The following is a 21,971-nucleotide window of genomic DNA, read 5'->3' on the forward strand; positions in this document are numbered from 1 at the left end:
GAGGTTCCCTTTGGGTCGGATCTCCTTCCTCCTCCTCCTCATTTCCGTCTGGCCTTTGTGACAACTTTCAAATCTTAAAAAACTGCAACAATGACACGCAGAAACACTCGAAGGTCAGCTTTTATTTTGAAAGTCTCGACCCATCTTTCCACGCATTAATCTCTCCGTTTGCTTATCTTTAAAAAACAAAACAAAAAAGTAAAAAAAAAAAAACTCCTCCACCCCAAAACAATTTTGATTTTTCAAACATTTATTATTTTTTCCAAGAAAAAAAATATAAACACCCCCCTCCCCCCAGTATACAATTAAGTCATTGAAACGGTTTAATTATTTACAAAAGATAGAAAACAGAACATAAATAAATAGAACCTGCTGCTCTCTAAAGACTCGTGCGGCCTCCTCGTCTTTTCTTTCATCGACATTCAAACTGATAATTAGCCCGTTTGCACCGACGGCAAAAATCGATATTTGTGAGGAAGAGGAGGAACGATAAAAGTGAGAATTTCAGATGAAAATGTAATTATTAATAGGGAAAAAAACAAGTGAAATGAATCCGTTACCCCCCTAAATAAAATAAAATACGGCTGCTCTGCATTCTGATGAAATGAAAAAAATCCACATCAACTTTTTTTGCAGACAGGAAATAATATTGAAAATATTAAAATTGGTGCACACTGCCCCCTATTGGTTACTCACTGTGAGAACAGGCAGCGTAGCTCTAATGAGACCCATAGGGAACATAGTCTTTGTATACAAGAAATACAATTAGTATTTAAACAAGGACTATACATTAAAAACTTCTTAAAGAAGACCGTAGAACAGCAATCTCAGAGTTTAGACCTTAAGGAGGATCACCTAACCTCCAGGACCGGTTCTGTCCCCGACCAGAACTCAAAGCATCACGAGTGCAAAAAGCAAACATCACCGTATGGCTTGGTTGCTAGTAGTTTTTTTGTTTTTTTTAATCTCACAGTTTCCATACGTCCGGTCTGTGAGCCACAGCGTCAGGTGGAGAACAGCACGGCGGTTCCAGAACAGGCACTTCAATACGGACCGTCCCACAAACAACCGGACCTGGTTCCGTTCATGTCAGTAGTTTTCCAGACCTTTAAAGGTTGTTTTTTCCCCCCAAAGAGAGTCGGATGACCCTGCAGCTCTGGGTCACGAGTCTTTGCTCCGGTCCGATCCGCAGGCAGAACTGGGGTCTGTTCAGAATCCAGAACTTTTTTCCCTTTAGTCGTTCAGGCTCAGCTGTGGGCTGCAACAGAACAAAACCAGAATCAGAAAAAGTCTAAATTTTACGATAAAAAGTTTCAAAAAGAAGACAATAATTCCAAAATTCGAAAATTTGAAGAAGAAAAAAAAAACTTTTTCTTAGCATTATTACAACTTTTTCAAATAAATTAACATTTTACTCCTGTAAAAATAGTTTTCTTTATTTTCTGTTGTGAGGAATGCAGCTGTTCCTGATTTGCTAGCGGAACGCCTCAAACTCACCCTCCTCCTCGTCGGAATCGAACCCGAACAGTTTGGAGCAGTTCTGCCGCTGCAGGTGACCCCGCAGCTCCTCGCTGCAGGTGAAGGTGGCGAAACACTTGGCACATCGCTGTCTCTGCGGCGGCGCCGCGGCCGTCTGCTCTGGGGAAGCCGCATTGTCAGGCGGCGGCGGGAAAGACGTCTTCCGTCGCTTTGGCATGGCGGTGTACTTCTCGTCCAGGTACGCCGTGGGCGGCACCCGCAGGTACGGCTTCTTGCTGTACAGAGCGAGGGTTTCGTTGCACACCGAGGTCTTCTGCAGCTGGGCTGACGCTTTCCCGTTCATGGTGTGGGCGGAGGCCGGAGCGTCTGTCTCGGGGGCGTGGCCTGCAGAGCTCTCTGTCTGAACTGCGGTGGAGGCGGCGCCACCTCTGCCCTTTTTCTTCAACTTAGTCTCCGTTTGCTTCTCACGTGTTGCTGATTTTTTCTTTTTCTTCTGCTGGATGTCTGGAGGAGCAGAAGACGTGGAAGTGTCTGCAGAAGGGAGGGCGTCGGCAGAGGGGAGGGCGTCGGCAGAGGGGAGGGCGTCGGCAGAGGGGAGGGCGGAGGCAGAAGGGAGGGCGGAGGCAGAAAGGAGGGCGGAGGCAGAAGGGAGGGCGTCTGCACAGGGGAGGGCTTCTGCAGTGGGGAGGGCTTCTGCAGTGGGGAGGGCGTCTGCAGAGGGCAGGGCGTCTGCAGAGGGCAGGGCGTCTGCAGAGGGCAGGGCGTCTGCAGAGGGCAGGGCGTCTGCAGAGGGCAGGGCGTCTGCAGACGGGGGAGTCCTGGACTCTCCAACGCCTCCTTTTTGGACCACTGCAGCTTCCGTAGAGTCTGCCTGGTGGCGGCGCTTGAGTTTCATTTTTTGGGGGGCAGATGTTTTCTCCTGCTCCTTCTGGACCTCACTGGATTCTTTCAAACCAGATTTCTTCTCCGTTGTAGGAGCGATCCCCTCAGGCTGCTTCTCCGCCGCGGTGGTCCTTGGCGTCGGGCTGGGGGGAGCATCAACGCTGGAAGCTTCAGCGTCACTGCGAGGGGCTGCAGATCCGCTGGGTTTCTTTGCAGATGATCCGTCATCAGATCTGGTCGTCTTCTTCTTCTTGGTCTTGGAAAGCGTGTGGCGGTCTCTGATCTTGTGGAGTTTCGTCTGCGGCTTTTCCAGCTTCAGCGCGTTGGACAGAGGTTTCCTGCGATCTCGGAGCTTCGTGACCCTCCGGAGGTTGGCGTTGGAATCACCCGCTGAAGTCTTCGTGGTTTTGACCTTAGACGGGTTTCTGGCTGCGTGGATGTTTTCGACGGTGGTGGCTGTGCTCACTTTTAGAGGACGCCCTCTTCTTCTTTTGGACTTTGCTCTGACCTGAAGTTTCTTGAGCCTGTTCCTGGCTTTGCTTCTGTGTTTAGACATCAGCGACGGAGGAGCTCTGTGAGCTTCAGACGAGCTTCTTCTCAGCCTCAGGCGGGGAGCAGAAGGCTGTTCGGGCTCCTCCTGGCTGCAGAGGTTCTTCAGCACCTTCGGATCTTTGTCGTCTTTCTGAGCTTTGACGTTTTCCCTCAAAGGCGACTCGGGTGCTCCTTCTTCTTTGATCTTCACAGCAGGTTCTTCGCTGGCGGCTGGATCTCCAGAAGAGTCTCCTGAGCTGCGGCGCGTCCTTCCCGCCGGCGTTTTGTCGCCGGTTTGAACGTTCGCCTTCTTTGTGGGCTTTCCGGGCCTGGCGGAGAAGTGCTCCTTCTCGTGGAGGTTGAGCGCCCAGAGGCAGATGAAGAGCTGGGAGCATCCGGGCAGGCAGCACACGGCCTGCAGAGGGCTGTGCCTCCGGGCGTGCCGCCTCATTTCCATGCCGGATTTGAACCTGGCACCGCAGCCCTGGTGGAGGCACGGGTGCCGGGGAGAGTCTCTGTGTCTTCCGACGTGGTGCAGAAAGTGCTCGAAGCTGAACATGACCCTGGAGCAAATGCCGCATTTGCCGTTTGCCACGCGGAAAGCCAGCTGCAGTGCCGTGGTGTCGCCGTAGTGTTCCTCCAGAGCGTGGTACAGAGGGGCGACCCGGTTCTTGGAAATGTCCGCGGACCAAGAGCAGCCGACCACGGCGCAGCGCGCCCTCTCCAGAGGATCCACAGTTTTCTTTTCCTTCTGCGTTTTCTTTGGGACCTTTGGAGGTTCCGTCTTCTCTTCTTCCTTGAAACACGCCGACTTTCTGGCGGCCCGCATGGACGTTGAAGAACCCTCTTCAGAACCCGGCTGTTCTAGTGAGATCTCTTGCTGAACGGGCTCCTCCTTGGTGTCCACGGAGCGTCTTGATCTGCTGAACTTTTTGCTCATGTGTCCATTGACCCTGTGAGGCGTTTGAGGTTTTTGGGATTGTTTGTGATCAGACCTGAGAGTTCTGGGTTCCGACGGACCGGAATCTGTCAGTTTCTGCGGGGTTGAGGATTTCCTTGGTCTCCCGCGCTTTCCAGAGGCGAGGGATGCGTTGGAGGGTTTGGCTTCGGCGGGTGAATCTTTGGCGTCGTCGTCCGGCGCTGCAGGCGCCTTCAGTCTCTTCAGCTTCTCAATGTGGTCGGACAGGTGGATCATGGCCAGCAGGTCGTCGGTGAAGACGGTCCCGCAGAACATGCACTCGTCTCTGCGGTAATGGAACATGGCGTGGGCCACGACCCGGCACCCGTGGAAGTCCTTCTCACAAAAGATGCAGCAGTACTCCAGCCTGGACTCCTCTGACTCGGGGAAGGTCTCCTTGAACTCGCTGCCTTCTGGAGCGTCGAAGCCGATTTCGTGGGCCATTGCCTCTTCTTTGATGTTATGGAGCTGTGGCGCCAAGAAAGGAGTTCTCATTTCTTCTGGACGGCTGAGCTCCGTTTCCGGTCGGGGTTTTCCTGAGGCGCTGTCCTCCGGAGGTCCACGTTTGTCCTCCTGAGGGACTCGCTCCGGCACCGCCTGTTCTCCTTCAGGCTGCACAGACATGTCACCTGTTCCGTCCTGCTGTGAAGCATCATGGGATACCTCTGGGTCAGACTGCTTTCTTCTGGAGCTTCTGTCATCCTGCTCCTGTTCTGAAGGATTTCCAACCTGAGAGGATAAAGTCCTGAGCGGTTCCTCTCCATCTTGACAGAGAACCTGGTCTTCTGCGTTGGGGACGTTGATCCCGATGGGATGGTTCACTTCAGAAACTTTGGTCGTTTGTGGTCGGTTCTCCACATTCTGAGGCTCAGAGACTCGGTCTGAAAGTGGAGGCAGAGAGGCGACGGTGGAGTTCATCGCCAATTCTTCACACGGCTTTGCCGGTGAACTCTGAGGAGCATCCTGAGGCTTTGGGGTAGGTAAAGTCTCCACCTTAGAGCAGTTCTGAAGATCTCTTGAAGCTCGAAAGAGTCCTTTTTCTTGGATGAGTTTGGGCTCTTCCGTTGGTTCCCCAGTTGCACCTCCTTTCCGCGTTGGCGGTTTTGTACTTTGAGCTTTGACGGCCCCCGTTTCTGCCGTTTGGTCTCTCGGGGAATCCTTAGGGGGACTTCCCTGCAGCGAGGACCGCGTGATGGTAGATACGGACGCGTGAACCTGGGAGGAAGTGCCTTTGTCCTTCTGGCGGCGGCCATAGCAGTGCAGCTGCTGCACAAACATGCTGGGATCCCGCGCTCTGAGGACCACCTCTTTTCCGTGGGCGGTCTTCTCGGGGGACGGCGCTGCGGCACGCTTCACGGTGGATTTGTAGAAGAGCACCTGCGGGAAGCCTCTGGGACGGGTGTAGGCGTCCTCCGTGAACGTGGCCATCAGCTCGTTGTCCGGCAGGGAAAGCTCCAGGATGACCTGCGGCGGGCTCGGCGGGGAGACGGCGTCCGATGGGAACCCATTCTGGTTCCCGTGGTTCGCCTTGAGTTGGGAGGCCACCAACGGTTTGGCGTTCTTCATTGGACCCATTTTGGACCTCTTCATGACACACGATGGAAGGCACTTCCCCCGTTTCAAACCATTCCTTTTGATCCTGACGGGAACGTTTTCCTCCAGAGCCCCCGAGTCCTCCAGGAGCCACCTGGGCTTCCTGATCCGTCGTTTCGGGGGGTTCTTCTCCGACAGCCGGGTCGTGCGTCTCTGCTCGTCATACCGCAGCGCCACGCCGCCGTGTATTCTGTCCAGCTGCCAAAACGAGCGGCGCAAAGATCTAGCAGAGGACTCCTGCAGAGCCCGCGCCCCTCTCCTCTTGGTGGCGCGGTCGTCGTGCCGCGTTTTCCCTGCGCTCGTCTTCAGCCGTTTGGACGCGGCGTCGGTACTGGTTTGGTTCTGGTGACGCTTCTTGGCCACGGACAGAACATTGCTCTTGTCTTTAGCGCGGCAGACGGATCTGGGAGCCGGGTCTTTGGCGCAGTACTTTGAGATCCACCTGTCCTCCATGATTTCCTCCAGAACCGGGCTGACCACCTTCTTGTTCATCAGCTTCAGACAGTTTGTCCGCAGAGCGATGAGGTTCCAGAACTCTGGATCGAAGTGCAGATCCTTCTTCAAGACCTGAGGAGACAAAGACCCCTTTAAAATCAAGCTCGTGTGATTTTATTTCATCTGTTTTAATGGGATCCAAATGAGCCCAAACCATGATGCTACTATTGCCGTGCTGAGCAATTAAATGGAGCATAAATAGAGGTTTTATAATGAAATCAATCGGAAAAACGCAACAAATTCTGCACAAAGTATCAAAGAAATGTTTAGCTCCTCCTCTTTTCCCCCAAAACATGATATTAGAATAGCGCTGCAATTTCTTGAGTGAAATTATTTTAGGCTTTGCTAACTTTCTGTCATTTTACTGTTGTTTATTGTGTGTGGTTGTGTGTTTTGCTATCAGACACCTGAATTTCTCCTTTGGGAGATTAATAAAGTTTATATCTATCTATCTATGAGGGCGCTGGAGTTTTCCCACGCTTGTTTAAAACTGATGACGTTCAGACACTGAACCAATATTGTTTTTTTGCGAACAGTTCCCAAAAAAATTTGTTAGGTATGTAATTCCCGATTAGCGATTTCGCCTGATTTTTATTCATTTTAGTAACGGGGGGGGGGGGGGGGGGGGGGGGGGGGTCTTTCCATACCTGCAGGGTCTCAAAGCGGACGTGGTTCCCGATGGGACTGTCCTCGGCGTGGTACTCCTGATCCGGCAGCATGTAGAGCAGGTACACCATCTTGTAGGACTCCACCGTTCGCTCCTGGAAGAAGACGAGCAGAGCGCAGGCCCGGCAGACTTCCAGGTCGTTGGGCAGCAGCGCTGCGACGGTTTTGTAGATGAGGGACTTGGTGGTGACGTCACACGGGAGTCGGGCCTGCAGGGCGTTGGCGCAGAGCTCGATGCAGAACTGGACGCCCGCCTCCCCCACCTGAGGGGCAGGAAGACATATTCAGACCTTTAATTGACCTTTGGGCAGAACAAAACCGTGGCGTTCTCGTCTTACGGTCTGCAGAACGGCTCTGATGAAGGGGAATATGGACTTGACGTTTGTGGCGGATTTCATCAGCTGTCGGCATTCTGCCAGGAAGACCTGCGGGGACGTCTTTAGGCGACCGTGAAGGTTCGTCCAGACCAGGACGAGGTCGCTGAAAATGAAGAGGACTTTCAGAATCATTTCAGAGCAAAACGCGAAAACCAGGCGTGTTCCGGTACTGACCACAGGTAATACATGTCTCCCCTGCGGAGCTGCTGGGACAGGAAGGCTGTGCCGAGAGCCAACAGCAGCTCGTCTTTCTCGTCCGACTCCAGACTGCAGAGGACGTGAACGGCATCTTTACCGCTGACGTCCGCCACCTGGAGGGACAGTCACTTCCTGTTTGGCTTTGATCATAAGTGCCCCCCCAAAGACTGAAGGAGGAGTCTCACCTCTTTGTGCAGGCAGTCCTGCTGGGAGGTTTTGTGAAGCCATGTGAGGTAGACCTGGAGAAAGAACAAGTGCTGCCCGGCGCCGGGATGGCGGATGCAGTGTTTGGCCAGAGCCGCCGCCTCGCCGAAGCGAGAACGGGACAGAAGGAAGCGAACCCGAAGCTCGAAAAATATGGGCAGCTCAGAGCCGATGTACGCATCCACTGAGGAGGGGTCAAAAAAAAAAAAAAAAAAGAGAAGGGTTTAGTTTGACCCTAAAATGACTTCAACTGGTCTGGAGAAGACGTTCAAGCTGTCGCATGACAGCGACCTCTGACCTTCATGTTGAGGCAAACTGGACTGGCTGAGGATTGCTTGTAGGACCGGGCTGGCCCACGGCCCCCCACTCCCAACCAAACGCTCCACCTGAAGGAGGTGAAGGTTCTGGTGCCTTCCTAAGACCAGATGACATTCCTAAAAGAGGAGAAGGAGGAGAACCTCAAAGAAAGAAACGCTTTTTTCAGTGAACAGAAGAGTCCGTCTGGTTTGGTTGATTAGTTTTCCGCATGAACGTGCGTTTATATAGCTCAATCATCAGAAGTGGTTGTGTGAACGCACGTTACAGAGGGCGGGGTCAACGTAGCCTGACAGATCAGTTACAGGTGCGTTACAGGGTCTCCGTTTCGACTCTCACCTGGAATGTGGCGGCGAAGCGCTCCAGCGGCTCCTGACTGAAGTCATTGTGGTCGAAAAACAGCAGCAACTCGAAAACACTCCTTTGATAAAAACATCAAACACAATTGAAATGATGTTATTTGTGGACAAACTGAACTCGGAAAGAGAAGAATCCGGAAATATTTTATCTGAACAAGGACTTTCCTGTAAAAATCAAACAGTAAAAGCTAAACTTTGAAGGAGTTCCTGGTGGTTGTAGATTTAAAATCCATCTTCACAAAGTCAACTGTGCTCAACCACCTCTGACTGATTCTACACAACTGAGCTCCCCTGGAGTTAAAAAGAAGACCTTTAAATGGCAGGAAGGGCCGAGAGCGCCCCCCTGAGTTGAGGTCTGTACTTACAAGGCCAGACTACTGATTGTTTGGAGAGCGGGATCACAGTTTGAAGGGAAGCAGCTGGAGGCCCGAGCGAAGTAGCAGAGAGCGATCTCAAGGACCGTGAGCTGCGGCAGCGGCAGCTGCCAGCGAGCGGCGTGCTCCTCCACCAACTGTAGATGCAAACAAACACTTCAGGACCGAGACACCGTCGACAGAGAAGAGACGACGCTGCGTCTACGCAGCACGGGGTACAATGGTATCATTTGAATCATTGCCCTATCAAATATAAAAACCAAGTACAGATAAGATCAATATAACCGTCCCTCATTCTTATCAAGCAATTCTAGCTTTTCATCACATGTCAAGGTGTAAACTAAACACTTTTACAGAAACTCAAGCTGTTATGGTTTTACAAAGATTCATCATATTCCTTCAAATATGAATATGAAGATAAAAATTCAACACAGAGACAGAAAACATTTGTCTGGGGAGCCTAAATGTGCTGCTGCTTAATAATAACAACCATTGAGTGAATTAAAAACATCCAGGACAACCTTTTAACGCTGGAGATTTGCTGGCGATAAAACAGAGAGATTGTAAAATATCTACTTTACTACTGTAATAAACTACAGCTGTGCAGCAACTTTAAACACCAACCCAATGAGGGCAATTACCTGAAAGCCAAAAACGGATCAAACATTTCATCTAAATCATCTAAATCCAAGAGTAAATGCCCATAAATAGGACAAACCAGTGATCAAAACAAGATGGACATCGTCCACTTTTTGACTGAAACAATTTCAATTAAAAAAAAAAGAAGTTTTCTTGTATTTTTCCAGAGGACTAAATCCATTTTGAATGGATTTAGCTGCACAACAAAAGCCCCACCAAAAAATGACATTTTAAACCACTTTGAAAAACTTATTATAAACTGACATCCATAAAATAAAAATAACCCACAAATCCGATGTGAGTGACATAAGTATTCATAAATGTATTAAACATAATCATACATCATTTAATAATTAGAGATGAGGAAACCAACACTGATCCCTCCAGGATTTATCATCAGTCAGTGATTGCATCAAAGGTTGCACAGTTTCGCCGACCGACCCTTCGTTCCATCACCTCAACTCAATTCTCTCATTTATAAACAATCAAAACGTCTCCACCAAACGAGTTCAGAGGCACAATCATAAACGTTCTTCGTTCTAACCAACAGAAAATCCTCAATTCCTCAGGCCGATGTGGAAATACCAGCTAAAGATTGCGCTCAAAAGTTTGAAATATTCGCTAAATTGTTTTGTTTTCCTTGTTTGACAAAAAAAAAAAAAAAGGCTAACGGCTATCAAGAAGTTCTCAACCCTGAAACAAACGTTGAATGTGGCGGTAAGTTCTGTCCAAAAATATGTGGAATTCCTCGTTTATGTGTGTGAATTTAACAGGCGTGTGCCTTAGGGATGTCCCAATCAAGCTTTTGTGGCACCGATCTGATTCCGAGTCATTTACTTTTTTTTTTTTAGTAACTGCCGGTGCCGAGTCCCGATACAATGTTTTTTTTTTTTTGTTTTGTTTTTTTTAAAGATGAAGAAATGTAATGACCAGATTTAGGTTTATTCCCCCTTTAAGACTTTAAAAGAGCACAAAGTAGCTTCAACAATCAACAACTATCAACTAGAAAAAATAGTTAACCATCAACTGGTAAAAATAAGTGATAATGAATCATGTAAGAAAATTTGGGGACTGTAGTTTTAGGATCTTTTAGAACGATTGAAACATTTTTGGTCAGACGTGATTCCTAATTCAATTTAAATTTATTTATATAGCCATGTCATATCAATGGGCTTCATGCCAGTGATTGTGTAATAAACATGAATCATAAAGAACATAAAGTCATAGAATTCAATAGGTAATGGCTAAACTAAACTGGGCATCCCTGCCCTTAGACCCTCCTTCCTAATTCCTAACAATTAAAAAAAACTTTCTAGCTAAATTGTTGTTGTAGGATCAATATGAGTAGCTTAGAATAATGGAACCCTATTTTGTTTTTGTTATTGTTCTTTTCCCAGGGCTTGCACTTTGTAGACGGTCCCTTATTCATGTAGAGTTTGGGAGCATTTATTAAAAATACCTGACAACTGATAAGAAAAGAAAGCTTGGGGGAACAAAACTCAAGCAAATTATTAAAATGTAACTCTTGTTAAACAGTAATAGTGTATAATATTTGAGCTTTCAAAATAAAACCAAAGTAATAATCATCATTTTAAAGAAACAAAAATGTAGAAACATCTGGAAATGACAGGGGGGGGGAAAGAAAGATATGAATGATGTTTATTTAATTTTATCTATTAAAAAACGTTAAAAATTTAACCATCAATTTCAAACATAAATTCAAGCCTAAATTTAAGCCATTAATATTGGTTTAATCGTGACTTTAGATTAAACCCGTGATTTAGATCGAGTCTGTTGAATGTATGTATGCATTCAAAAGTCGTGTAGCTGCTCTAATTTACTCTAATAAAGTACGTAAATATGTTTGAGCCTCCTTCGTGATTAGACATATATTCGTGTGGTGGTGGTGGCAAACATCTTGTGACCGAAATAAATAATATCGAAACCAGGTTTTAGGGTTGAGAAAAACCTGTAACAGGCAACGAGATGTTAGATAGCTGCACGTAAATTACTCACTGGGATATTTTAGCATTAGCCTCCTCAAGTAAGCCTCAGTTCAGTTTGGTAAACAGAGTAAACTTTAAAAGCTAGCTACATGATGATGGTATGGCGACTAGCCGTTTTTTAGCTTGTCAGTTAGCCATTTTTTGACAAACTGCGACGTTATTTTTAAGTCGAATATGTCAATGTCACGGTCTGGGTGTGGTTCGGTGTCACTATGGGAACTATTAAATAAATATACGTTGGTACACTTGTCTGTAAAGAGCCATCAAGTGGCAGGCTAGTTGCTAACGAGCTCCCCAGCTAGCCATGTAAGTTCTGGGGGAGGGGAGTCGGCTAACATATTCGTTCTCGCCGTCGTAAACAAGCCGAGTGCGGGCTCCTGCGGCGGCTCCTTACCGTGCAAAAGTCCGAACAGAACCGTTCAGTGTCGGAGCAGAGCTCGTCACGAGAATAGCGGCCCAGCAGACCCTCTAGTTGTTTTTTCAGCCCCTTTAAGTCGCACACTGTTCTCTCCTCCGCCATACTGCCCACCGAGGCTTGCTCGTAGCCGCTACCGCACAACACATACATCCTCACTATTGGAGGCGCTGATTGGCTGCTGCGCGGACGATGGGGTGCGCTTCTTTGAATCACATAGGCGCTCCGCTGGAGGCTGACAGAGGGGCGGGGGCGTGATAGCGTGATATGCAGTTATACACTGAAGCACCGCCGACGTCGGTGTTCCCAGAGGTTCATCACATGCGCCTCAAACCACATGGCAAACACAAACATAGCGCTTTAACGAGCTAATAATTACGTTCACCTTACATCGTTCTCATCGCCAAAATGACAAATTTACACATTAAAAGGGTAAAAATTAACATGAAATCGTAGTTCCACAATAAAATAATCTTAATAAATTTCTGGAATTTCTTTCAAAATATTTACTAGTACTGCTCCTTCCTTGATAATTAAGGGGATTGGTTTATTTAAAATGTACAATGTATGTAAATTTATATATATTTTCAAATAAGTTAATTTAAAAGATATGTTAAAAACCTTTTTATCATCAAATAATTCAACTGCAAAAATTAATTCATAATAAAAAGAATAAAAACCAACAAAACCTCTGAATAGCATAAAACAACAAAATAAAAAAACTTATCTCATCTGCGGGCTTTGCAGTGGTCCCTGAGGGATTCCACCCTAAAAATTGTGGTAACTTTTAACTATTGTTAGCTTATTAGAATAACTGCCAAACCATTAATTAGAGGATATTTTTATTACACTTTTTTCACTTATTTTATCAGTTTTATCATATATAATAAATTATAACAATTTTGTGTAGTTTTTGTCTCCGATATAAAAAACACTTCTATATCCTTAAGTTTCAATATATATTCACAAAAAGTCATGAATAAAACAGAAATAAAACATGTTTCCTGCAATACATTTAACTGTAGATATGAAATATTTTTTAAAATTCAGATTTTTCTTTAACTATCCTACTTTTAATATTTATAGCAAGTTTTACTCATTTTACTTAACCGGATACATTTTTTTTATAAAAAAATGTTTTTATGCTCACAATCCTCTTAGGATGCAATTAGATATTTGAAGATAGAAAAAATACATTGCTTTCAAGAAAAGTTTCTTTAATTGTTTACATTTATTCAAGAAGAAAAAAAAAGTACAAAATATTTTTCCAGCCATCGCTAGGATAAAATACTCCAAACCTTTCACAGTTCCATCTCGAGATTCAGACTATAACAGAAAAAACACAGAGGATAAGTCTATATACAGCAACAACCTTCAAAGTCTCATTTCTTAAATCTGAAACAAAAAGCTGCTCATAAATTACAAGCTTACACCTGATTTTGTTGTTCTACCAATAACAAATAAGAAATCACCTACACAACAACAAAAAAAGCAACTGTAAAAGAAGGCGACTGTGGCACGATGCGGTCTGTTCAACCACAGAATGCAAGCTAGAAAAAAAGGAATTAACCCCTAAAAAACAACAAATCTTTAAGGAAAATTGTACAGCTGAGCGCTGCGTTTGAGTCAGCTGATCACAGTTCATCTGTGGACTCCGATATGGAGCGCTCCCTCCTTTCTCGGCCCGTGACAAAGTTGAGCAGGTCCACGGCGGTCACCACGCCGAACACCATCTGCTTCAGGACGGCGGATCCATCTGTCAGATCTGAGGGATGACAAAAAAAAAAAAAAAAAGGTCAAAATTAGGCCTCAAAAACCACAAAGAAAAACAGATTTCACTCTCTGGCCACTTGGAGGGAATTATGGGAAAGTGTAACAAAACTGAGATAGTATATGTGAACAAACTGTAAACAGAAGCGGTGTTTGTAAATGTTTACCGGACACCAAAAAGAAAATATTTAAGTTGTCTGATCATATTTGGCGCTTTCTAGTAATGACGGCAGTTGATTGACCAAAAAAAAAAAATAATAATAAAAAACTCCACCAGGGATGTTAAAGTAAAATGGAGGGGGTAAAATGTCTGTAGCTGGATTTCTGACACTAGAATAAAAGCAAATAGAAAGCTTATAAAGTAACATACAACAGATGTGTAAACAGGTATGTACAGGTGTAAATGGCTGCATAAAAGCACATACATGTGTGTAAACGTGCAGAGAGGTATATAGGTACAGGTGTAAGCAGGTGCAAACAGGTACGTAGCGGTGCATACAGGTGTGTACAGGTGCTATAAGGTGCAAAAAGGTACGTAGCAGTGCATACAGGTGTGTACAGGTGCTATAAGGTGCAAACAGGTACGTAGCGGTGCATACAGGTGTGTACAGGTGCTATAAGGTGCAAACAGGTACGTAGCGGTGCATACAGGTGTGTACAGGTGCTATAAGGTGCAAAAAGGTACGTAGCAGTGCATACAGGTGTGTACAGGTGCTATAAGGTGCAAACAGGTACGTAGCGGTGCATACAGGTGTGTACAGGTGCTATAAGGTGCAAACAGGTACGTAGAAGTGCATACAGGTGTGTATAGTAGGGGTGTAATGGTAAACATAGTTAGACAGAACCGTTTCGGTACGGCAAGTTCCGCGAGTTTCAACCGAGATGCTCAATGGTGTCTGCGCTCGTGCGCGTTTAGGAAGGAGGGGGGGGACAGCGCGCAGCGCAAGAGTGTGTGTGTGTGAGCGCACGTTCAGGGTGTGCTGCTCAGTTCGCCGGAAAACAGTAATAAAAACGGTTTACAAGAAAAAAAAGTGCAAGTTAAGAAAAATTCAGGCCAGTGTTAAGTTTACAAATGGTTTGGTTCCTGACAGCTAATAATAATGAATTTTATTTATATGGCACCTTTCTAGACACCCAAGGTCGCCTTACAGATAGAAAACAATCAAATACAATTAAAAGAAAGACATATTAGTTAAAAACAAACAAAACAATGGAATCATAAAATTAATTAGGGTGGATATGCTTGGCTGAAGAGGTGAGGAATAATAGTTTTTCTTATTTTAGTGAGTAGATCACTTACATAGGTTAATTTTATTATCGTTATATAAAACCAATAAATGCCTTCTGCAAGTAATTTTTTTCTTCCTTTTTTGTACAAAAAAAATACAAAAAATGTATCGAACCAAGACCTATGAAATTCTGAACCGACCTACACCCCGAGTGTGTAGGTGCAAACAGGTGGGTTCAGGTGTGTACTGACCCATAAAGGCGCATACAGGTCCATGCCTTTGTAAACAGATGCGTACAGGTGTGTCTGCAGACTTACACTGAATCTGTTCGTGAACCACCAGAGCAAAGTGGTCGGTCTCAAGGATTCGGGAAAGCTTTCCCAGGTTGTCAGTCAGGCGAATCTGAAACAGGAAAAAGACACAAAAAGAAGGGGCCTTCATTCGTCTTTCACACACATTTCAAGGAATAAATGTGTTTTATTGATTTTTTTTAACCACCTAAAACGCCTGAAAGATCAGGTTTGATGCAGTGAGGTCACTGTCTGACCAAATCATAAAGGATCTGGAAGTTTTCAACATTAGGACGGACTGCATTAGCATTCTTACCTGTCGGAACTGCTTGTAGAGGACTTTACTGACGGGGTCGGACAGTCGGATCTTTCCTGCAAGGATGGACGACAACATGTTCCCAAGAGTCACCATGCCCAGGATTAACCTGCAACAGGTGGGAGGAGTCAGTGCATCCTTCTCTCACATGGAACTTTGCTCTGGCAGGGAGGGCCTCACCCCGCATCGTCCACTACAGGCGCCTGGTCGAACCCCTTCTCCTTCAGGATTTTGATGGTGTTCTGGCAGCTGACGGTTGGCAGGACGGTTAAGGGGGCCGACATGTTCAAACCCTGCAGCTTCAAGTTCCACCACCTGGGAGGGACAAACGAGTGACGGCTTGTTTGGAAAATGAAAAGAACCGGCGGCTCCCATCCCCGTGTGACACGTACCAGGGCTTCTTCACCATCAAAACCTCCTCGCTCAGGAAACCTTTCTCAAACATCCACTTGTCGCTCAAGAACTTAGACCTGAAACCGGTAAAAACCTCGGATCAAACTCCTGCAGCATGAAGAGGATCGGCTGGAATGGAAAGCTTCTCACATGTAGTTGCGGATGGAGTCTGGCAGGATGACCACGCAGCGCTGGCCCTCCTTCAGCTCTTTGGCGACCGCAACGGCGGCGGCCATGGCGGTCCCAGAGCTGCCTCCTGTTATAAAGAGAATGCCAATTTTAACCGGAGCTCAAGAGGGACAACTGTGACGATTGGTCCTGAACTCACCGCACAGCAGGCCTTCCTCTCTGATGAGCATCCGGGACATGTTGAAGGACTCCTCGTCGTTAGATTTGTACCAAGTATCAACAACCTGAAGGTAAGAAGAATCATACCACAAGGTTTCATGAAGGGAGAAAGAGGAAACTCCTAAAAAAATCAGCTCTGGACTCACTGATCTGTCGAGCACGGTAGGAATAAAATCATAGCCGATGCCCTCCACCTCATACTGGGTCTTATCGGTTTTGTTCAAGTGTTCAGGCTCAGCCAAGATGGAGCCTTCAGGGTCAACAGCGACAATCTGTGCACAAAGTTCTGCAGATCAGATGACAAGCCTTCAGAGTAAAGGTCCCTGTGGTTCAAACAGCAGTGCACCTTGACGTTTGGGCATTTTTCCTTCAGCTTGCGAGCGATGCCTGTGATGGTGCCGCCGGTACCTGCGCCAGCCACCAGCATGTCCACTTTACCTGTCAGGGGGAACACAGGAGAGCTCCGTGACAGGTTCTCAGAAGTTTGGGGGCGTGGTCGGTGCCTGCCGTACCATCACACTGCTCCAGGATCTCCTCTGCGGTAGAGTCATAGTGAGCCAGGGGGTTGCTTGGGTTGCGGTACTGATCCAGGATGTGCGAATTGGGGATCTCGTTCTTGAGGCGCCAGGCCACGCCCACATGAGACTCTGGCGAATCGAAACGAGCGCTGGTAGGGGTGCGGACGATCTCAGCTCCAAGAGCTCGGAGGACATCCACCTGCAGGGACCACAACGACTTAAGCTTGGTAACATTTACAGCTAAATGCACCTACTCTATGTGAAGTACTTTTTTCCCCTTGATGTACTTAAACAATTTGACACTTTTAGGGAGTTTCATGTGATTGTTTAAACTCCACTGAGGGGAAAACATTTTTGGATGTTTTGGAAAACCTCCATCCTTTGATTTATGTTCCCTCTCAAACAATCCATCATCGTCTGCATAAAAAAAAATCCCGTAGCTGAAGGTTTGATGAAGGATCTTCATAGATCCCTGTTCTGCAGTTTTGCAGTAAACTTATCGTTAAATAGCGGAGCTGTCACCGGCGGACAGGAAATGACACGCGCTCTTCAAATTACCGCAACTCTCTGACAAGCTATTGACGTAACTCCAGCAGATTCTATAGTAGTCTTGCATATCAGCGCAAAACTACTTTTCTCGGCTTTCGGAATCCACTGGAATTATGTTAATTGCGCAAATGGTCAAAGGGCAATTCAAGGAGTGTGTTAAGGACTTGACATGAAAAGGAATTCCAGCTTTAACCGTTGCAAAGCTAGTCTTCCCGTATGGTCTCAATTCAAGTCAACAGGGAATTCTAACTAGAAAAACCAGCCTGGACGGGTTGTAAAACAGCCAGAAAGCTCTTGTTGTGATTTCTGAGTTGCAGGGAACTCGCCTTCTCCATGCTCATCTTCTCCGGCATGACTATGATGCAGCGGTATCCCTTAACGGCAGCAGCCAGAGCCAGCCCGATCCCTGAGGATGTGGACCAGACCTTGTAATTCACAGCTTTAGGAGAGATCTTCTTTTTGGGAAGAGTCTGCAGACTCACCGGTGTTTCCGGACGTGGGCTCGATGATGGTGTCTCCGGGTTTGAGAATCCCGGCCCGCTCGGCGTCCTCCACCATACGCAGACTGATCCTGTCCTTCACGCTGCCGCCGGCGTTGAAGAACTCACACTTGGCCACTTTAAAATCAGACAAAGGACACGTTTCAGGTGGACGGAGGATATCAAAACGGGAGACGCAGGGGTACAGCACCCAAGACCGGCCCTAACCAGTGCCGAGTGACTCACATAGTTCACACTTGAGTCCAAAGGCTTTGGGGATCTTGTTGATGCGCACCATGGGGGTGTCACCAATCCTGTGCAGGATGTTGGGAAGGACGGTTGGAGTGGGGGCCCTGGCAGGGAAAGGGGGGTTTGTTAAAGGCTAAGGCAGCTTCTGAAACGAAAAGTCTAAACTCCAGACCAACCTCGGAATTTGCAGATGAGGAGAGTCGGCCTGTGAGGCCCCCAGGCTCCATTTGCAGCGGCTGGGGAGGTCGGGCCGGATCCATTTCCTCTCGGGGACGCTGTTCTTTGTGTTGATCTGAATGGTCCTGCCGGACTCCTCCGGGTCGCTCAGCTTCTCGGCAACATTCAGCTGAAAGGAGGCGTCGCGGAGCTTGGCCTCCCCATTGGCGTGGCCCAGCAGCTTGCCAGCGTGCGGGCACAAGGGGGTCTTTTCTTTGGTGGAGGGAACTGACGGCATGGTTCAGCCTGCAAAACACAGGATCCCGCATTACGTAACAGAGAGTAAGCAGCACCTGCCCTGCAGTGGAAAGCTTTTAGACAAAAAAATGATGACAAAAAAGTAGAAATTGACCATTTTTAATTAAAAACAGTCAAGACTGTCTACTAAACTAAATAAGAGTAAATAAAGTCACTTGATAACTTAAAAGATAAAAACAACATTAAAGTATTATATGTCTTGTGGGCGGAACTCGGCCCCGCCCTTGCTGCCCCCTTTCCCCCCCCCCTTCAGGTTGGCCCGCACCCTGTTCTGAACTGCATGTGATAAGTCCTTGGGGAAAAAAAGACCTTTTCCAAGATGGCAGCTTTTCTAATGGTTTTATCTCCATAGCAACCATTATATATTTTAGTAGTCTGGTGGTGACGAACAGGTCGATGTCATTTTTAGAAGAATTGGCAAAAGTAAACTTTTGGATTTCCTTAGCAACAAGGGTTTTTTTGTTCACCACGCCTGCATTACTAATTTAGTCATATCATATGTGATATCGTTTCATTCAGCTTGAGCCAACGATTCATGCATTACATTTTCACAATATTCCAGTAAAGAATGTGTGAGCAATAAGGGTTATTTCAAGATCTATAAACTTTAAAAATCAACCCCCTGCCCCCAAGTAGTTTCCCTATGATGCTGAATGAGTTAGGAGGGGTTAGATTGAAGTTTTAATCTTCTCAAAGGTCAAAGGTCAATGAAAATTCTGTTGTGGTTGTAAAGTGGCGGCGTGTAATTGAAACTTCGCGAAGATTCCTCAAACAAAAGTTTTCTTTTTCCATATTACAGGAAAATGTGAAAATCTCCCAATTTGCATAATTGGCCTGCAAGCCGTAGGTCCAGTGGCCATCCCATAATAACATTAAAACTTCCTTTGGATATCCCTGACCATTGTGTTTTGGTTTCGTTATTGGATTTTGACATTATTTTTTGGACCCCCCATTCATGTCTTTCATGGTTTCTCCCGCTCCAGCAGACATGGTTTGTCACCATTTTAACTTTTTTTTTGGGGGGGGGTAGGGGTTCGCTCTGCTCCAAATTCATTTTGGCTCAAAGTCACCGTAGAAAAGAAGAATTGGAAAAACCATCTGGTCCTTTTGGCGCAAAACTACTGAGCCCGTGTCCTGACATTAAGATATAAAAATATATCTTGTTCCCACAGATTATTATGTCGTTCGCACGAAATACTATTCCGTTCCCACAAGATACTATTGCGTTCCCTCAAAATACTATACAAAATACCGTACAAAACTCCTGCAGAACAGAATACAAAAAACACGACTTAAGTCAACATCTTTCCTCATAATGCTGAGTCATGTCTGAGTTGAGAAATAATGCAAAGTCATAGTTTCTACATACACTTGCCAGAGAAGTCTGGTCCTCCCACACACATTTAATCTTCCTCACATTGGGGTCATCGTGTGCTGACAAGTTTTCAGGCGAATAAAGTTCTGGTTGCGTAACGGGCTTCATGTGAGCCCGAGGGAAAGTCTGGCTCTGAACAAAGCAGATCCAGGAGACGGATCCGAGTTTCTGAAAGACTTTTGACTTCCAGGGAAAATGCAAACGGTGGATGTAGAGTCACTTATCCACAGGTCCGTCTACGGCCAAACAACGGTGATTGTTTACAGGAAGTTCTCATGACTCACCTGCAAAGCGCCAGGAAGGCTGTAAACGTTATGTAACAGTCTGTTATGTTACTATTAATCTACGTGGATTTGGAGATAAAGTTTATCGCTCTTGATCTATCAAACTGATTAATCCCTTTTTTACTGGACTTTTATTAATTATTAGCAAATTAATCTCGTATATTCTTGTTTTGATTTATAAGTTGATTTCATTCAGAGAAATCGGTTGTTTGTTTGCTGACGTATGTAGATTTAATGATAAGCTGCACATTTCAAATGCGTGTACTTTGTACTGATTGGCTGAATCCAGCTCCCGAATGCAACGAGCTTCACTAATGCGGATCCACGGTGGAACTGATGTTCACACGCCTCGCCGCAGACGCTAAAGCAACAGGCGAGGACGCACGGCGGCCGGCGCTCCATGTGCTGCCGTCCATAAGGGTCCACAGAAAGGCGTCGCCTCCCCTTGCCTGTCCAAATAGGATGCTATTTACACACCGACGCCTTGGGTTACAGCGCCGACAACCGCTTTGAACGTGGGAAAAGGGCCATGCAGTGGCCTTTCAGGGGTCAGCGAGGCAACGTGACCCCCAGGGCCAGGGCAGGGAAAAGGGGGCGGATCCGCTTTAAACCAGCTAATTTAAGTCCCATAAGAAAAACAAGCAAGATTCAAAAGGCACATTCTTTCTAGTATTTGAAAAAGATTATCTCTTTTTTTTTATTCTTATTCAATCAGATTATTCATAATCCTCAATGGTATGTCCAATTTAAAGGGATTTAGAAAAGAAACAAATGGAATGCCAGGTGCCAGCTTGGTTTTAGAACAACTCAAAGGCGGTTTGATGGAGGTCCAGTGAAGCATGGCAAACGTTTGGTCAACAGCAGCAGGAATGCTGGCTGTAAAGAGCTCGTGCATGTTCGCATCCGGGCACCAGAAACACGGAGATGTTCCAGCTCAGAGGCACGATGGAGGACTTTCAAACGGTCCTTGAACGCACCAAGGTGCCCAACGCAAGCAGAATTTGTTGCATATATTTGCACATAAAAACGTTTTAACCAAAATAAATTATGTAAAAACATAAAAAGATAATAGAATAACTATAAAAGATAATTTATGAACGTTTTAAGGAGAGAAAAAACTGCGTTTGAACGTGGTTACTTCAGTTTTTTATGAACTCTTGACAAATTTGAGATAACAGTAAATGTGGGGATGATTGACAGAGGAAACTATGAATGAGACCTAAACTTTTACACACAAAAAAAACGTTTGCAATAAATATTTTTGAGCATCTAATGAGCGGACAGTCATTCCAACCAAAACCTGGACGCGTTCAGGTGTTGCATCAGCTCCACTGTGGAAGCGGCTTTCATTGAACTAATTCCACAATGAAATAAACGTTACGTTTCTTTTCGTTTTTCTTAATATTTTTTTCTTTTCCCTTTTTTTATGCATTTACTCACCTGTAGATCCTAAAATACCCAGAAACCTTCACGGAGTTTTCGGTCGGGGGTCGCGGAGGACAGCGCTCGCGGAGGAATGAGCAGCTTCGGAAAGCTAGTGGTTTTCGTACAACCCACGTGTGCCACTCGGAGAGGACGAACGGAAAGGCGGCACGTGATTGGCTGCAGCGAGGGCGTCTGTTTGGAGCGCTTGACCAATCAGAGCAGAGATTTCTCCAGATAGGGTTTTTTTTGGGTAGGGGAAAGGAGAGGGTGCAGCTGTTTACCTTTTACCGACCGGACACGCAGCGCGCGGACGTGAGTGCACGTGTAGCATGTGACCTTCCGGTACCTGAGCGAATAATGATGACGCAGCAGTCTCTGAAAAAGACGCGTCTATGTCCAACACAGATGAAGACTTTCGGTCCTCCCCTTCAAAATAAAACTTTCTACCGTTTAATTAACCAAATTTATTCTTTTCAAGCTATCAATTTTGGGAAAACTGCATTTATTGTGACATGTATTAAATATGTCTGTTGATAATGACGTTATTATAATGGAATCATTTACGTCTTTGGGGATGTTTATATATGGAAATGTATCTTATTTTTTATTTAGGGTAATTTTTTATTTTAGTTTTACAATTGACTAATCATACTATATCTAAGTATAGATCTATAATTCTTGTCTTTAATTGCTTGAAAATACTATTCCAAATTAGGATTAACACATAATGGTATTTCTAAAAATGAAGAAAACCCTTTCTTTCTCCAAAAAGCATCAATTT

At 45.9% G+C, this 21,971-nt stretch overlaps 2 protein-coding genes and 1 long non-coding RNA gene across 4 annotated transcripts; 1 reads left to right on the plus strand and 2 right to left on the minus strand.

Annotated features, from left to right (window-relative positions):
• Positions 1-102: 102 nt before the first annotated feature.
• LOC101168526 (uncharacterized) lies at positions 103-11,850 on the minus strand. 2 transcript variants are annotated; one of them, XM_023948850.2, is made up of 10 exons: positions 11,471-11,850; positions 8,423-8,568; positions 8,038-8,119; positions 7,682-7,817; positions 7,365-7,567; positions 7,156-7,292; positions 6,943-7,084; positions 6,586-6,867; positions 1,498-6,010; positions 103-1,258 (listed from the first exon to the last, which is right to left on the minus strand). In XM_023948850.2, exons 1-10 carry the CDS (start codon positions 11,642-11,644, stop codon positions 1,248-1,250), a joined length of 5,826 nt encoding a protein of 1,941 aa, XP_023804618.1. In that variant the 5' UTR covers positions 11,645-11,850; the 3' UTR covers positions 103-1,247. The 2 variants fall into 2 exon arrangements, with proteins under 2 accessions (XP_023804618.1, XP_078787216.1); XM_078931090.1 differs by lacking the exon at positions 11,471-11,850 and adding an exon at positions 11,087-11,413.
• An 853-nt stretch (positions 11,851-12,703) lies between these two features.
• LOC101158999 (cystathionine beta-synthase) lies at positions 12,704-21,365 on the minus strand. Its single transcript, XM_004066621.4, has 15 exons — positions 21,206-21,365; positions 17,809-18,094; positions 17,630-17,736; positions 17,387-17,521; positions 17,231-17,310; positions 16,350-16,554; positions 16,184-16,275; positions 15,984-16,109; positions 15,818-15,902; positions 15,640-15,745; positions 15,489-15,566; positions 15,277-15,411; positions 15,097-15,205; positions 14,808-14,892; positions 12,704-13,256 (listed from the first exon to the last, which is right to left on the minus strand). The coding sequence occupies exons 2-15, from the start codon at positions 18,084-18,086 to the stop codon at positions 13,126-13,128; spliced, it is 1,752 nt and encodes a 583-aa protein (XP_004066669.1). The 5' UTR covers positions 18,087-18,094; positions 21,206-21,365; the 3' UTR covers positions 12,704-13,125.
• LOC144983800 (uncharacterized) lies at positions 13,639-14,178 on the plus strand. Its single transcript, XR_013647614.1, has 3 exons — positions 13,639-13,742; positions 13,793-13,812; positions 14,063-14,178. It is a non-coding gene; the product is annotated as an uncharacterized LOC144983800 (long non-coding RNA).
• Positions 21,366-21,971: the final 606 nt, after the last annotated feature.

This window comes from Oryzias latipes, chromosome 2 (genome assembly GCF_053564925.1).
Source record: "Oryzias latipes strain Hd-rR chromosome 2, Olatipes_Hd-rR_3.1".
In the NCBI taxonomy this organism is placed as follows: domain Eukaryota; kingdom Metazoa; phylum Chordata; class Actinopteri; order Beloniformes; family Adrianichthyidae; genus Oryzias; species Oryzias latipes.

What these genes read in the sequence shown, in the direction of transcription:
- LOC101168526 (XM_023948850.2), bottom strand. Translation starts at nt 11,644, where the DNA reads ATGTATGTGTTGTGCGGTAGCGGCTACGAGCAAGCCTCGGTGGGCAGT. An exon ending in ACAATCAGTAGTCTGGCCTT is followed by an intron (nt 8,120 to 8,422) that starts GTAAGTACAGAC and finishes TTTTTATCAAAG; the next exon opens with GAGTGTTTTCGAGTTGCTGC. An exon ending in GGAGACATGTATTACCTGTG is followed by an intron (nt 7,085 to 7,155) that starts GTCAGTACCGGA and finishes CTTCATTTTCAG; the next exon opens with CGACCTCGTCCTGGTCTGGA.
- LOC101158999 (XM_004066621.4), bottom strand. Translation starts at nt 18,086, where the DNA reads ATGCCGTCAGTTCCCTCCACCAAAGAAAAGACCCCCTTGTGCCCGCAC. An exon ending in GCCCACGTCCGGAAACACCG is followed by an intron (nt 17,311 to 17,386) that starts GTGAGTCTGCAG and finishes CCACATCCTCAG; the next exon opens with GGATCGGGCTGGCTCTGGCT. An exon ending in AGAAGATGAGCATGGAGAAG is followed by an intron (nt 16,555 to 17,230) that starts GCGAGTTCCCTG and finishes TGGTCCCTGCAG; the next exon opens with GTGGATGTCCTCCGAGCTCT.